This window comes from Camellia sinensis, chromosome 2 (assembly GCF_055761805.1).
Source record: "Camellia sinensis isolate YWXY chromosome 2, ASM5576180v1, whole genome shotgun sequence".
Classification (NCBI taxonomy): domain Eukaryota; kingdom Viridiplantae; phylum Streptophyta; class Magnoliopsida; order Ericales; family Theaceae; genus Camellia; species Camellia sinensis.
This window is the reverse complement of record NC_138962.1, coordinates 103437907-103452336: the sequence shown is the minus strand read 5'-3', so window position 1 is coordinate 103452336 and position 14430 is coordinate 103437907. Positions and strand designations below refer to the sequence as shown.

The 14430-nt window shown below is 34.4% G+C and overlaps 1 protein-coding gene across 1 annotated transcript in view; it reads right to left on the bottom strand.

The window, feature by feature from the left end:
• Nucleotides 1-11425, bottom strand: part of LOC114256158 (nuclear pore complex protein NUP107) — a 36292-nt gene extending 24867 nt beyond the window's left edge. Inside the window, 10 exon segments of the mRNA XM_082912593.1 lie at nucleotides 1667-1765; nucleotides 2112-2279; nucleotides 2347-2440; nucleotides 2738-2895; nucleotides 5373-5498; nucleotides 5586-5619; nucleotides 6567-6680; nucleotides 7544-7613; nucleotides 8841-9208; nucleotides 11156-11425. Of these exon segments, the coding sequence (XP_082768719.1) occupies nucleotides 1667-1765; nucleotides 2112-2279; nucleotides 2347-2440; nucleotides 2738-2895; nucleotides 5373-5498; nucleotides 5586-5619; nucleotides 6567-6680; nucleotides 7544-7613; nucleotides 8841-9208; nucleotides 11156-11235 (1311 nt within the window). The 5' untranslated portion in view covers nucleotides 11236-11425.
• Nucleotides 11426-14430: the final 3005 nt, after the last annotated feature.

The following is a 14430-nucleotide window of genomic DNA, read 5'->3' as shown; positions in this document are numbered from 1 at the left end:
ATATATATATATATAACTTGGCATGTCCCTAGTGTGTCCCTTGAAAATAAATTAATTAAATAAGGGGACACGCCATGCGGTGTGTCCCATACGTGTCTCTGTCGTGTCCGTGTGTCCCCGAAATGTCAACAACCTCATTGGCCACTATCGTCCATGCACAAAGGCCCCTTGTGAGGGAGAAATGATTTCCCCAAGGACAGCTCTAATTCTTTTGGAGAGCACTTTTCCCAAAATTTTGTAAAGTGACATAACCAAACTAATGGGCCTGAAATCTCCAATCTTGACCGACTTCTCTTTCTTGGGAATGAGACAAATGAAGGATGCATTGGTGCATTAGTTAACCTCCCCACTCTCAAAAAACTCACCAAACACTTTCATAAGATCCCCTTTCATGATCTCCCAACGGTCTTGATACACTTGCCATTGAGAAACCATCCGGGCCTAGAGCCTTATCTCTCTCGCATTCAAACACAGCCTATTGCATCGAACATTTTTCAAAGGGTCTCTCGAGTCAATTGGCTTTCAAGGTATCCACAAGAGCCCAAAAAATACCTTCGATCCCTAGACAGTCCACTCCTCCATCAAAATAGAGAATCAAGTAAAAATTGAAAATCTCATTAATGATTTGCTCCTCCTTATTCACCACCAATCCTTGCCCAATTTCCAAATTTTTAACGAAATTCTTCTTCCTTTTCCCCGACACAACCCTATGAAAAAATCTTGAATTGATGTCGCCCTCTTTTGCCCATTTCAACTTAGCTCTGTCCCCAAAAAATCTGCTCTCTAAAATCATGCTCTTCCAACTTTAATGTGAGCAATGATCTCTCATCTCTTGAAGTCCTAGATAAACCCTCCCCAGACTCCTTTGCATCCAAATCTTCAATACCCCGAACTAACTCTACTTTCAACCCATTTAGATCACCAAAAACTTCATGCTTCCAAACCTTTAAACTCTCCTTGACCCTCTCAACTTCCGCAAAAACCCATGGACTCTTCCATTCTCCCACCACTCCTTGAAATCAGCTTCAAAAGAGCGATTTTCCAGCCATACGTTCTCGAATCTAAAGGGGGTTGGACCCCATTTGAAGGTACAACTCTCAAAAATCACTAGGCAATGGTCCAAAACGACTCTTGGCACTACCTCTTGCCGTAAATTAGGAAACAACTCCTCCCAACCCAAAGTATGATGAAATCTATCCAACCTACAGCAAACACGATTCTCTTGAAGATTAGACCAAGTAAACCGAGCATTACTCAAGGGTAGATCAATCAACTCACACTCTTATAAAGGAATCAAAATCCCACACAATTCTATTTGTGGAAACCCTATTGAGCTTTTCTAAAATCAGCCTAACCAAAGAGCCTCCTCAACATATATTATACATATATATATATATATATATATGTTGCAATCCATGTTGTAGAAGCCAAATAGACATGCTTAGAATCAAAACCACAACAGGGAGAGCTTCTGCATATGCTCATATGTATTTTATGCCAATTAATAGGTAGGAGGAATAAATAGTTGATTGTTCTTACAAAAAGCTCAAACAATGTATCAAAGTAAATTATGGGTAAACAAAAACTGAGAAAAAAAAAATTATTCACCCAAAAAAAAAACTGATAAAAATTTAGAAGGTAGCATCATGAAGGAGCAAAAAATTACCTCCCAGTCTGTACAAATAGGAAGAATACGCTTCAAGTTACTACACTGGGCTGCATATATTGCTGTTTCATATTTCCCACCATCTTGCTCTGCAATTCTCTTCAATATAAGAAGGCATAGAAGAAAGAAAATTACTCAATTGATCGACCATTTTTTAATGGAGATATGGCAGCATCTTATTAAGCTACAAATATTGAGAATCTCCAAACAACAAGAGCAGAAAACAATGTACAATAATGTCAATTGTCTACCAATCTTACAAGAGAAAGTGAACAAGATTTGATTTATCAATCAATGGGAGTTGCTGAAGAGAAAAATTAGAACCACAAAATATTGAGAGAAAGGGAGCACAAGGAATTTGTGTGCGACATTTATAAAAATCATTGTAACTGCATAAGAAAGTTCGCTAACAGAAAGTACTTTGATTAAATATTTTTCCCCGTACCTCTGATACACAATAGGTAGCCCATTTCCAAACGCGCCATTGGTGACCAATGCCACTTTCAAGTTCAATAGCTTGCAGAGTTCTATTCTTTCCATTTTTTACCAGGGCTTCAACTGATGGACATAGGTCCAACCCTCCAAATGGGCATAGAGTTGCAGCTCTCCATGCCTGTCCAAAGGGAATTTAATATCACAATGGGCCTGGAAGTTTACAACCTCAAAAAAAATTTCCATACCTGTCCAGCAGACCGACAAAGATCACATGCCTCCTCTAGTCTGCCAGCCCTTAACAAAGTCCAGACATCTTCCAGAAGAGATTCATCTTGTTTCGGTTGATATAAAAAAAAAAAAAAAAAAAGAGTTAACATAATTCTAACAAATAATACATTTCAAAAAATGTTAAAATCTTCTAGATCTACTAGTTTCACGAAAATTGAAGCCAACAAGATGAACGGCATAGGATACAGATACAGTGCGTGGTTGCAAAACTGAACAGATGTGAAAAGGACTTTAATATATTGAAATGTAATCAAAATTATATTCAAAATGTACTACAACAGACCACAAGCAGTTCATTGGTGAAATAAAATTATATATTATTGAGACAATTGTTCATCGAAAAGTACTTTATCATTGGGTAGTTGTTCAGCATGTTCACGCGTTGGAGCATCAAAATCCAAGTGATGAACAGTTTTTGGTTTTGAGACACCTTTCTTTAGAGCACGTTGGGTATGACGCCAGACCCCAGAGCTAGGGAGATAAGTACCAACATGAGAACCTCTCACCTGCAAAGACAACCAACAGTTATGCCAACCATACCACAGAACTCCTAATACAATTTCAGTCAAATTATTGTGAAGTTTTAAACTATCAGGGAAGAACCAAGGAAATCAAACAATTATTTTTAAATACAATCTTCTTCAAAGAAAATAAATAACTAAATGGCTGCCGAATGGTTCTTTGGTATTCTGTCTAGATATTGATAATAGGACCCAACATAGCTTAATCATGGTTTGACCCTTCTGCTTCAGGCCAACCACATGTTCAAATATGAAAACTAGAAGTCAACCGGGCTAAAAAAAGAGTGTGAATGAGAGCCACAAAATTGTCATCCCATAGTCTATGTTTTCATTAAGACGTCTCCATTTTCATTTTGCATGACCAGAAAGCTTAGTCAACATTTGCTTACCCATCCCACAACTGGTGGTATCAATGAAATGTCTAGCATCCATCCATACCAATCAATCATCCATTTCAGCCTCCTCTGTTTTAATTAAAGCTCGCCCTTATGAGTGTGTTATTCCATCACTTCCTGGATCTTGTCCATCAATAAAGCACACCCATTGTCCTAATTGACTTTCTTCCAATTCGATACATATGCTTGATCCCACACAACAATGTTTCTACTTTCATCATGAAATTAACTTGTGGATATTTCCTTACATCTGCACTTTTTTTATCTAACAATTGATAGATAAAATCAGCAGTCTTCATAATTTGTTGGACAGTGGCTACCCATTATCATTACACCCTCACCACCTGCACCCAGTTCTACAAAATCCTTTTACCAACTCTAGTCTTGCTTCTCATATATACCCATTGAAATCTAAAGCATCTCAACTTAAATCAAGCTCTAAACTATCAGTCTCTACTAGTCAAACTAGTGATCACAAATGGCATACAACATGGGATCTCTTCTCTGAAGTGCCTGACCAATCCAACCATAATCAATCCAAAAGAAGACCTTCCCAATGCAACCTTAACCTAGTGTAATTAAGAATCACTTCGGTGGACTTCTTGCCCCCCATGTAATGACTCCATCAAAAGCCACAAAACAATATGAAGATGCTCATCTTTCCTTCAGTTGCATAACATAACAATAACTTCCATGGATAACCAACATAATACTAAACCACATAATATACTACTATTCTTGTCTCATTTCTTGACCTTTGCTCAGTCACCCGCTTAGTTTCACAGCACACATAGTAGTTGATGCAGCATTTATATCCCTCTTTATTCCTTCTCTTTTCTCTCATCATATAAAATACCTCCTCTATTCCACATGCAGATATCATCAATACTTTTTTACTTATCAAAATAAATTAAATAAATACTCCCTAGTTAAATATAATTTATTCCACTATAATAGTGCAAACCTCAGTTTTGTTACGCTTCATCTTACAATGAGACTATTCTTACCTGCAAAGCCCTCAATTAAAACCCCAATGCCTTTCCCATATCTGTAAATTGCTCCCAAAAAAAATAAAAAATAAAAAACAGATACGGTTCCTAAAAACAGGGAAGTCAATAATTTCTGCTGCAATGTGTTCCCCTATGTGGTTTATTGGGTAAATAATGAATGTAGAGTTGTCACTGTTCCACATCCTTTAATTTCTTCATGACACAAGCATTTGATCCTCACCCATGATGCATATAATGTAATCCATCTCTAGTTTCTAGATGACTTATTGTAGCAAGTACATGCATGTCTTGATCACCACACACCATAGTTGTAAACTTACAATATGGATTGTCATGTGAAGTTATACATATCTTAGACTTACTAGTCTCCATTTAAATATAATTATCTATTTAAGTTCTCCCTTTTCCAAGATTATATCATGCTTTGCAACCTTCCCACCAAACAGCCTTCTGAACTACAATGTATTAAAACAAAATTTTGCTTTCGGAATACAATTTACAATTGCTCCTGTTTAACCCTCCAAGGGCCCATCACCACTCTCCTACGACCAGGCAATTAATGTTGCAAGTCACTGATTCTTCTACCAAATCACATTCTCCTTTTACTAATACAGAATAAAAGCATTAGATCTTTTGCTTTCAAATTTCAGCACATAAAACCTATTGCATATTTCATCTTCTTTGCCACCCAATATCTTGATAATGTATTTGATTTATTAACGTGCACTGAAATATCTCCAGGAAAAAAGTCATTTTGATCAATTCACAATCTAAATCATTTGTTTACTAAAATAGACCTCAAATAAACTAAATAATAATAATGGCTGAAAATAGCCACCTTCAACTATGATAATTTCTCTAATCGAAAAGGAAAAAAATAATTCAAGTATATGGTGGATTATGGTATCAATTCACAATAGTTGGCAGCTTCAGACTGTCTTTTGCAATGCAACAAGAAAAACATTCAAAATCAAAATTAAATTTTAAAAAGTAAAGAAACAACAACCATGGATAATCATTAGACTGTCAAAACAAGAGAAAGTACCAGAGTCACCACCTCATTATCCAAATCAAGCACTTTGGAGGCTAATCCTTCAAGCTACTGAACAATCCGGAGGCCTAATTGTGCTGTATGATCTGCGACAACAAACTGGCAAGCCTCCAAATGCGAAGTTGTAGGGGACTGTCATAAGGCATTAGATGAGCTCACAAAATAAGAGCAAGAAAACATAATGGAAAACTTGAGAGTTAACAATAGAAGATGCATCACCAGCATCAGATCTTCTGGAAGTTCTTCATTTCCTGCAAGAAGATGAAAAAACAAATTTCACAAACAAGCCAACATAAACATGCAGGAGCCAACAAGAATACCTTGTCTAAACATTCAAGTACACTAAGTAACTTCAATATGCATCATTATTCCTAACCAGGAAACTATGTGAGCAAATATGTAACTAAAGTTTGAACATTCTAAGATGAATGTTGGGATAGCCAATCATCTAATTTAAGAATTCAATTTGTGGAAAGTTATGTGATGAGAAATGTACATAAAAGAATGACCACTTTCACCATCAAATAGAATTTTGTTTAATAAGGAAAATGATAACAATTTGTAAAGCTTTCTAAGTATTCAATTAGACATGGTATCAGGTATGACATGCACCAACAATCAGGAATAAAAATCCTCCAAGATTTCTAATACTAGATGATTCACGATCCGATATTGTAACATATACCAATGTTGTCTCATGAAGATCGTTACACCATGAACCAGCAAGACACTCAGAAGTCTACATAACTAGCCCGATTGAAACAGTGGATTAAAAGGTGAGGTGCAGAGTGGAGTGGTCAAATATTACATTGACCAAGAGAGACGAATTAATGGTAAATATCAAAGAGAATGGTCAGATCACTTATATGCTCATATATTCAGTAGGGATGTAACTGACAAATATAAACTTCAAATGTGCTTTAATCTAGTAACATGGAACTACTTTAAAATCATTTTTGAATGTCACAATGCTATTTCTTCTTATGCACAACTAAATAATTTGATACCAACAGAGAATGGATAAATTACACAAATACTTCACTCCTCAATACATAAATCGTGAAGTATGAACTTCTCAAACTTCAATGAGCATGCATTCAAGAAGTTTCAATATTGTTGTGGTGACACTGTAGAGCCCACTTTATCTATATAAAACATCAATTCTATGATAGGAACATTAATGTTAGAGATTTATTTCCTTTCCCATATAGGTACCACAAAAGAGACCAAGAAGCAGCCTCATCAAGTAAGAGTCGAGCCTTCTGCCTCATCAACTTGTCCTCCACAATTCTATGTCTTTCATTGGATCCATACCTACGGAAGCAGAGCACAGGGACACAGTAAAACAACCAACCAAGATGCTAAGCATTACCAAATTTAATATGAAAAAATCAAAACAAAATATTCATGATAACTGCATCCTAAGAACCTCATTCAGCACAATTCAGAGCCAGTATTTACACACAAAAAAAAAAAAAAAAAAAAAAAAAGTGCACTATACAAAATATTTTAGGCAGAGACCTTTCTCCTAAGAAGCATGGACACGGACATGTGACACGACACGGACATGCTAATTTTCAAAAAATGCAGGACACGACATGTGAGGGATACACATGAAATATATAATTTTATATATTTATTATATGTTATATGTATGAATATATTATTGAAAGATAATAAAAAATGTAATATGACACTAATTCCTATAAATTTATGGTTTATGTTTTATTATTGTCTTAAGTTGTTTTGTTCAAACTTACAGTTAGTTTTACATGTGTCTAATCAATAGACACGTGTGTCCTCCAAGTATTCAAAGAGGGTTGGGTTCTTTAAAAAATATTTAAAATAGGACACGTTTTGAAGAGTGTCGAACACCTGTCCTAAGAGTGTCGGTGTTCGACACGGACATGACACGGATACGTTACCTTCTTAGAAGTCTCCGTACTTCTTAGCCTTTCTCATTGTTTCTTTCTTTATAAACTAGAAATGAGACTTCCTCCTCCCTTGTCTACCCACCTCCTATTTTCACCCTAATAAAGATATGTTTCTCGTGCATGCACAGTAAAATACTACAATAATATTCACAATACTCAGCATGCTATAGTGGTACATGTGCACACATTCCGAAAGAAGACTCTTCAACAGAAATAAAAATATACGAGAAGTGTGAGACCCACCTTATTCACTCTGATACATTGCGGCAAGATCTCTCAAATTGCAATATCAGATTAGGGATAGGCATCAACCCTGTTATACACAGAATGTCAACTGTAAGATACACAAGGGAATCATAAATGTTATTCATAGGCTTGGTTTGGGAAGTGGGTTGTCTTTTTGGCTTTTTGATTTTTTTTGGTTATTTTAGCCTGGGGCTAAAAAGCCTAGTTTGGGAAGGACTTTTGGCTTTTTTGGCTTTTTTGTGAGAGAAAGAATGTAATGATTATGAGTTAGAAGTGATGTTTTGTCTTATTGGGCTAAAAAACCTATTTTGTTTTGTGTGGCTAAAATAGCCCCAAACCCACTTCCCAAACAGAGGCATAATAAGTTTTGTGGCAGAAGAAACTTGAGCACAGAAAGAAAATTATGAACACCAGTGTAGTAATTTAAAATGTGAAACAAGATAAAGCATCCATTTAGCTTTCAAAGAAGCAAATCAATAATCTTTGTAAGCTTCTCAAGTCTACCATCTTAAGTCCAAAATCCTCCAAAACATTCTCCAGGAGTTATGGAATGGAAATATTTATTGGGTTAGCACCAAACAGTTACTAGATAAGCATCCAACGTGGCTCAGAATAACATAAATCAAAGATTTAAAGATTTTGTAATATATAAAATAACAATTTAACTGGAGGATAGAAAAGTTGACTCAAAATGAACTTCAATTGAGGTCAAAATCAAATTTCATTTCTAAAGAAGATCATAAGCATCAAGCAATTTGAAAAGTTTCCATGCCAGTTTTAGCAAGTAATTAAATGTCTATCCCCAAAAACAACAAAAAACCAAGTAGCATTGCACTATTTCATCATCATGCAATCCTAAATGGATATATACCATAATGTATGACACAAACTGAAAAACTCCACATGGGGTTGAACTTGGATTTACACATAATTAAACACAAAAATATAGTGGCATCACATATGCAGAAGCATAATCAACTAGTTCCTGAAACTCCAAAAGATTAATGCACTTGATGAATTGCCCTATTTGATGTCACTGAATCCACAATAATTAAAGTTCAATTTTTTTTTTTAAATGATCCACTCAGCTCCAAAATTGACATTAATTAGATTCAAGAAAACATCTTGTGATCTCACACCTACAGAAACTGGCATAGGTTAGATGAATAAATGCAACTTAAACACATCCTTCAAACCTGGTCAAAATCTATAACCATTGACGCAAGAGACCAATCCATATGCAAAAACAGTGAGAAAATTGTGATTTTAATTGAGAAATTTTACTTCCAAGCACCTTGGAGAGCCGAATCAAGTAGAGAAGCAAATAAAGTAAAAGTTGTATATCCACCATCTGACAATGCATCATCCTCATGCTTGCAAGATTTTAATGAATAACTTCCAGGTCGACATATCGAATCAGCAACAGCATCTGCCTCAGATACACCAGGACTGCCAGCCAATGATTTTCTCCACAAAGCAGATTGTGTCTTTGCAGGTGTTCCTTCTAATTGATCAGAATCATAGCTCTCAACCTCTTGTTTGATATCTTCAAGAAAAAGTGCAGCGTTTGGCCGCCTTTCAATGTTCTGCCCATCATACAAAATCCTGGTTCCACTGAACTTAGAAACTGAATTGTCGTGACTGGAAGTTGAGTGCCTTTTCCTACACATTGCATAAGCGAAATACAGTAAATTCTGTAATTTGTTAAAGCAGTGTTGGTAAAAACGCACTTAAAGTGCAATAACAGAAGAGCTTTTAGTGGGTAAAACGAAGCGTATTTACAACACTACACTAAAAACATTCTATCTAATAAGCTTAAATCGAGCTTTTTTTTTTTATATTTTAACATATATAATTTATTAGCTCTACTTTTAGATTACAATGATGATGGTCATATGCTTAATGATAATTATCATTATACACTTATAGGATTGTATTGCATTGCTTATGTTAGGCGTGGACCACTAGTGTTTTTCAATTTTGACTTTTAGATATATTTTTATTCAAGCATATACGTCATTTTGATCATGACTATAAAGTATCATGATTGAGAATATTTTGTAATTGTGAATATTTGGTAAAGCACGTGAGCAATTATATAAAAAGATTTGTTTAAATGGTATATGATTAGTTGGTCACTTTGTTATATTATCCATCAAATAATTGTTTTCCAATTTAAAGATATTGGCAAATGATGCAAAGTATAAGAAGCTCAAGGAAGCATAAATTCAAAGAAGCGACAATATTTGAAAGTTGGCATGATTTCAAAGAAAAACCAATAAGAACCATATATAATCATGTTTCTAATATTATTAGAGTGTTATTTTATTATTATTTTTAAGTTTTCTAGGATTTTTAGGGCAAGGGTATTTTGGTAATTTTCATATTTGCTGACATGGGCTATAGGAGTTGCCCATGGGTTGTCTTGTGGATCAAGTTATTTAATTAGTTTTAATTTTTTGTTCTTATTTGGCCTTAAATTAGTTTTGGAAGTCAAAGTATTTTTAGTAGTTTTTTTTTCTAGTTCTAGTTGGAATAGGAAATCTCTAAAGCTTATATAAAGTCGTGTAATGCTTCTAAGTTAATAGAGTTGATATTAGAGAATTTTAGAAGCTTTCTTAATCAAATCCTAGGTACTAAGAAGCACAGACATGGACACGTGACACAACACACATACGATACGAACATGCATACATGCCAACTTTCAAAAAATATAGGACAAGTGGGGGGCACGCATGAAATATATAATTTAATATATTTATCTCATGTCACACATATGAATATGTCATTCAAAAATAATAAAAAATACAATATAACACTTATTTTATAAATTTACTTTGTTTTTTCTTTTATTATTGTATCCTAAGTTATTTAGTTCAAACTTATAAGTTATAACTAGTTTCATGTGTGTCTAATCGGTGGACACTTGTGTTTAAGCAATGGGTCCTCCAAATGTCCGGATCTAAAAATCTTTTTAAAAAATAGGACACATTTTGACAAGAGTTAGACACATGTCAAGAAGTGTCCAACGAGTGTTAGTGTCCATGTTTCTTAACCTAGGTGTGATGTCTAAAGGATTTTAGGAGTAATTCCTACAACTATTTTCTTCTTCTCCTTCTCCTATTATGTTTTATGCACTTTGACATTAAAATCAGCGCCAAAGCTCACTGTTGCTGCTATCTCTATTTGTCCTACATCAACAAGCCTATGCAAATTTGAACTACAACCTTTGTACAACTAAATATATTGCTATTTGACTTTTTAACTTTTTATTATATATGTTATCAATCATTATATCATTGTATATTATTTTCTTTGAGCTTTGCACTTACGTTCCAGGATGCCTTTGCGTTCAATTGTGCATAACGCTTTCACCAATTCATTATTCACCAACACTGCCTGAGAGCACAATGCACTAATACTACGGGGAAATAAATGTGGTTAGACCAAATTGATGGAAATAAATATGAACAACCCAAATGATACTGGTTGAAATTGGGCATTTTAAAGATACAAAGGGGTTGTTATGATAGTGAAGCAGAAATAGACGGAAAAAAGTGGCTAGTACTGAAATGGAAAGCGTATGGTATGGTAAATAGAATAGAATACCCATAACGACGATAGCGCTCTCTGGTGCTGAGATCTTCGGGGTCGAAGTGGCTGGGAGAAGTCTCCATATCAACCTCCATCGCTGCAAATATTGGTTGTGGAAATCCTTAAAACCCTAAATCACTTCAATTGTGTGTCCAGTCTGGCTTGGATCCAAGATAGAGAGATACAAAGGGTTTAGGGTTTAGAGAGAGACAAGAGCAGAGGGAAGAGAGACGGGAGCCGGATCTGAGGAGGAAAAATTGGCTAATCCATGTCACAACAATGGATACGGTGTAAGGCACCAATCAAATTCAATAATAGGCTAGCTAGCATCCTCATCACCAAACAGCCTTTTGCCTTTTTTTGGAACCCAACTTTTAATTCACTTCTCTTGTTATATAAAAAAAAAAAATTTAAAAAGTTAAAAAAAATTATTTAAAAAAAAATTATTTGAAAAAAAATTTTGTTAGTCAAAATTTTAAGTTTCTGTTTAAAAATCAACGTAAACTCATTTTTTGAATTTACGTTATTTCCTCAAATTTACAAAGTGAGTTAACCATTTATAAACCAAAAAAATTATCGAACAAGTTTTTATGATAGTTTTTAAAATTTTTGTAAATATAAATTAAAAACTGAAAACAAAATGGTTACCAAATAGGCCTCCGATGGTAAAAATGTTGTAAAATTAACAAATAATTAAATAAGTTAACAGCGTAAGAAATGATTTATCAAAAGATTCTTAGGCTATGTATGGTTTGATTTTTAGAAAAAAAAAAATTAAAAATTAATTTGGCTAAGAAATAAAAAATTAAAAATAATTATCATTTTTATATAATTTTTATCTTTCGAGTGTAATAAACATAAACCTTAGGGGGTGTCAGTGTAATTTTTATCTTACGTTGGAGTGCAACATAGTTGGAGTGCAACACAATGTAATTTTGATAATTTTTTGAGTTTATAAATGGTTGTCTCAGTTTGTAAATTTGAGCAAATAACGTAAGTTGAAAAAATGAGTTTACGTTGGTTTTTAAATAGAAATTTAAAAATTTGACTAAAAAATCTTTTTTTTTCAAATAATTCTTTTTCCAATTAACTTTTTTTTTTCAACGAATACTAACCGAGGGGGCAATTGGTAATACTAATTAAAACCTTGGGAAGGGGATTGTAATTTCTAAAATGTGAGAGGTGTCAATGTAATTTACCCAGTGAAGGCAAAATTGATATTTAAAAAAATTAAATTGCTAGAAGAAGCAATCTGTAATGAAACTTTAAACCTCAGGGAGGGGGATGTAATTTTCAAAAGGTGAGGGAGGAAACTGTAATAAATATAAACCTCAGGGGTGTCAATGTAATTTACCCTTTAATTATTAATTAATTTTCTTAATTCATATACTAAATCTAAATATATCAATTATACCCTTTACTCATATCATTATGCATACACCCCTTCAACCCTCCGTCCACACACTTGTCCCTCCTTCCATACATTGCCTACTGCTACGGTTTGGAAATTTGTAAACCCACAGTGCTACAATAGTCAAAGTGAAGACCCACATTGAAGAACCAAAGTCCTCTATTGAATACCTCCATTCCATTGAAGACTCAATTGAAGACCTCCATCGACAACACCATGGAAAAGACTCCATTGCATTGTTAAAGGTGAACCATCATTCCATTTTGTTATTGCATTTAACATTTTATTATTGCATTTATCATTTTCAGACATCTGTGCACTCCATTACCATAAAACCCTCATTTTTTCTTTCAACTTTTGCGAAGTTTTCGACCTTGGTCTTCCGAAATTATGTGTTTATTTCAGAAATTTACTTCCTAATAATTTTTACTAATTCGACAAGTTAGTTTCGAATAAAAACAAAAATATCGATGGTTAAATTCCGAATTTAACAAATTATTTCAATTTTGTAGTTCCGAATTTTGTCAATTTTTTCAATAGTAGATTTTCTTAATGATGTATTTTGTTTCGGTACTGCGGTTCCAAATGATTTATTTATTATTTATTTATTTAGACAAAGTTACACACCAAGATTGGGTGGACCTTAGGTTCATTTATGTTTAAAAGATGACAGGATTGGAGTGCTGTTGAGAGTTTGATTTTGTGAATGGGAGTAGAAGCAAATATGTTGTGGTGCACTAAGATGGAAGCTAGTATTATTCACTGAAATTCATGCTATCATTTTATTCTTTTAGGTCTATTTTTACCCTTTCGGTTCCTCTTTTCCAACAATTTTATTTTATTTTATATTACTAGTGAGATTTGAACTCAAATTTCATGTAACTAGAGAACACACCCTAGTCTAACCTCTAATGTTATTGCTATATGGGTTAATGACTACAATTTGACTATTTCATTATATTTTTATTAGAGTGTTTTCAACATAAATGCTCTATTGGGTTAATGAGAACAATTTTGCTTATGCAGATGGATGCCGGTGCCAGTCAATGTCGGTCAGTAACAACTTCAAATAGAAGACTCCATGAATTAGAAAATGCTAAACGTGGATGTGGACATGGGCAGCTCGAGTGCATGATGATGATGCACACATTGTCATGGATGATGATACTATACACGATGCACCAATTATGGACGATATTGCTATGGATGATGATCCTACTGGTGATGATGCTAACATTGTTGATGAAGATATCCTTACTCAGCCATTTTCGAGAGGGCCAACTGATCCATCAATCCTTAAAAGTTTTAAAAGTCATGTTGCCACAACTATTTGGAATGGTGCTAATAAAAAGGGACCCTTAAAGTGTCATAATCACTTGTCTAAGATTCGTTCATGATTGTGGTGGGAACAAGGCAACAACGCTACATTTATAAACATTGTGGAGTTGTCAGGACTTGGACACTTAGCTCGTTGCATGTACCGCTTTGTCAACAAAATCATTGTGTCCAATTTTGTTGAGAGATGGTAACCGAACACAAACACATTCCATGTGACTGTTGGAGAGATGACTATCACATTGGACGATGTCGTCACTATCCTATGGCTTTCCATTGTAGGCAAATCTATTAGCATACGTAAGTTGTCATAAAGGTGGGCCATTGCATTAGTAGTTAATACCTTGGGAATTGACGAGCAAGATATCGGACATGAGATGTCTAGTGTTGGAGGCAACTCAGTGAGACTTGAGTGATTGAGGGCACACTTTCATAATGTTATAGACGATGGTTCAATGGAAAGACTGGTACTACTGTTCAATGGAAAGACATAAAATGTCTAGTGCTGGAGGCAATTCAGTGAGACTTGCTATTTTTGTTGGGT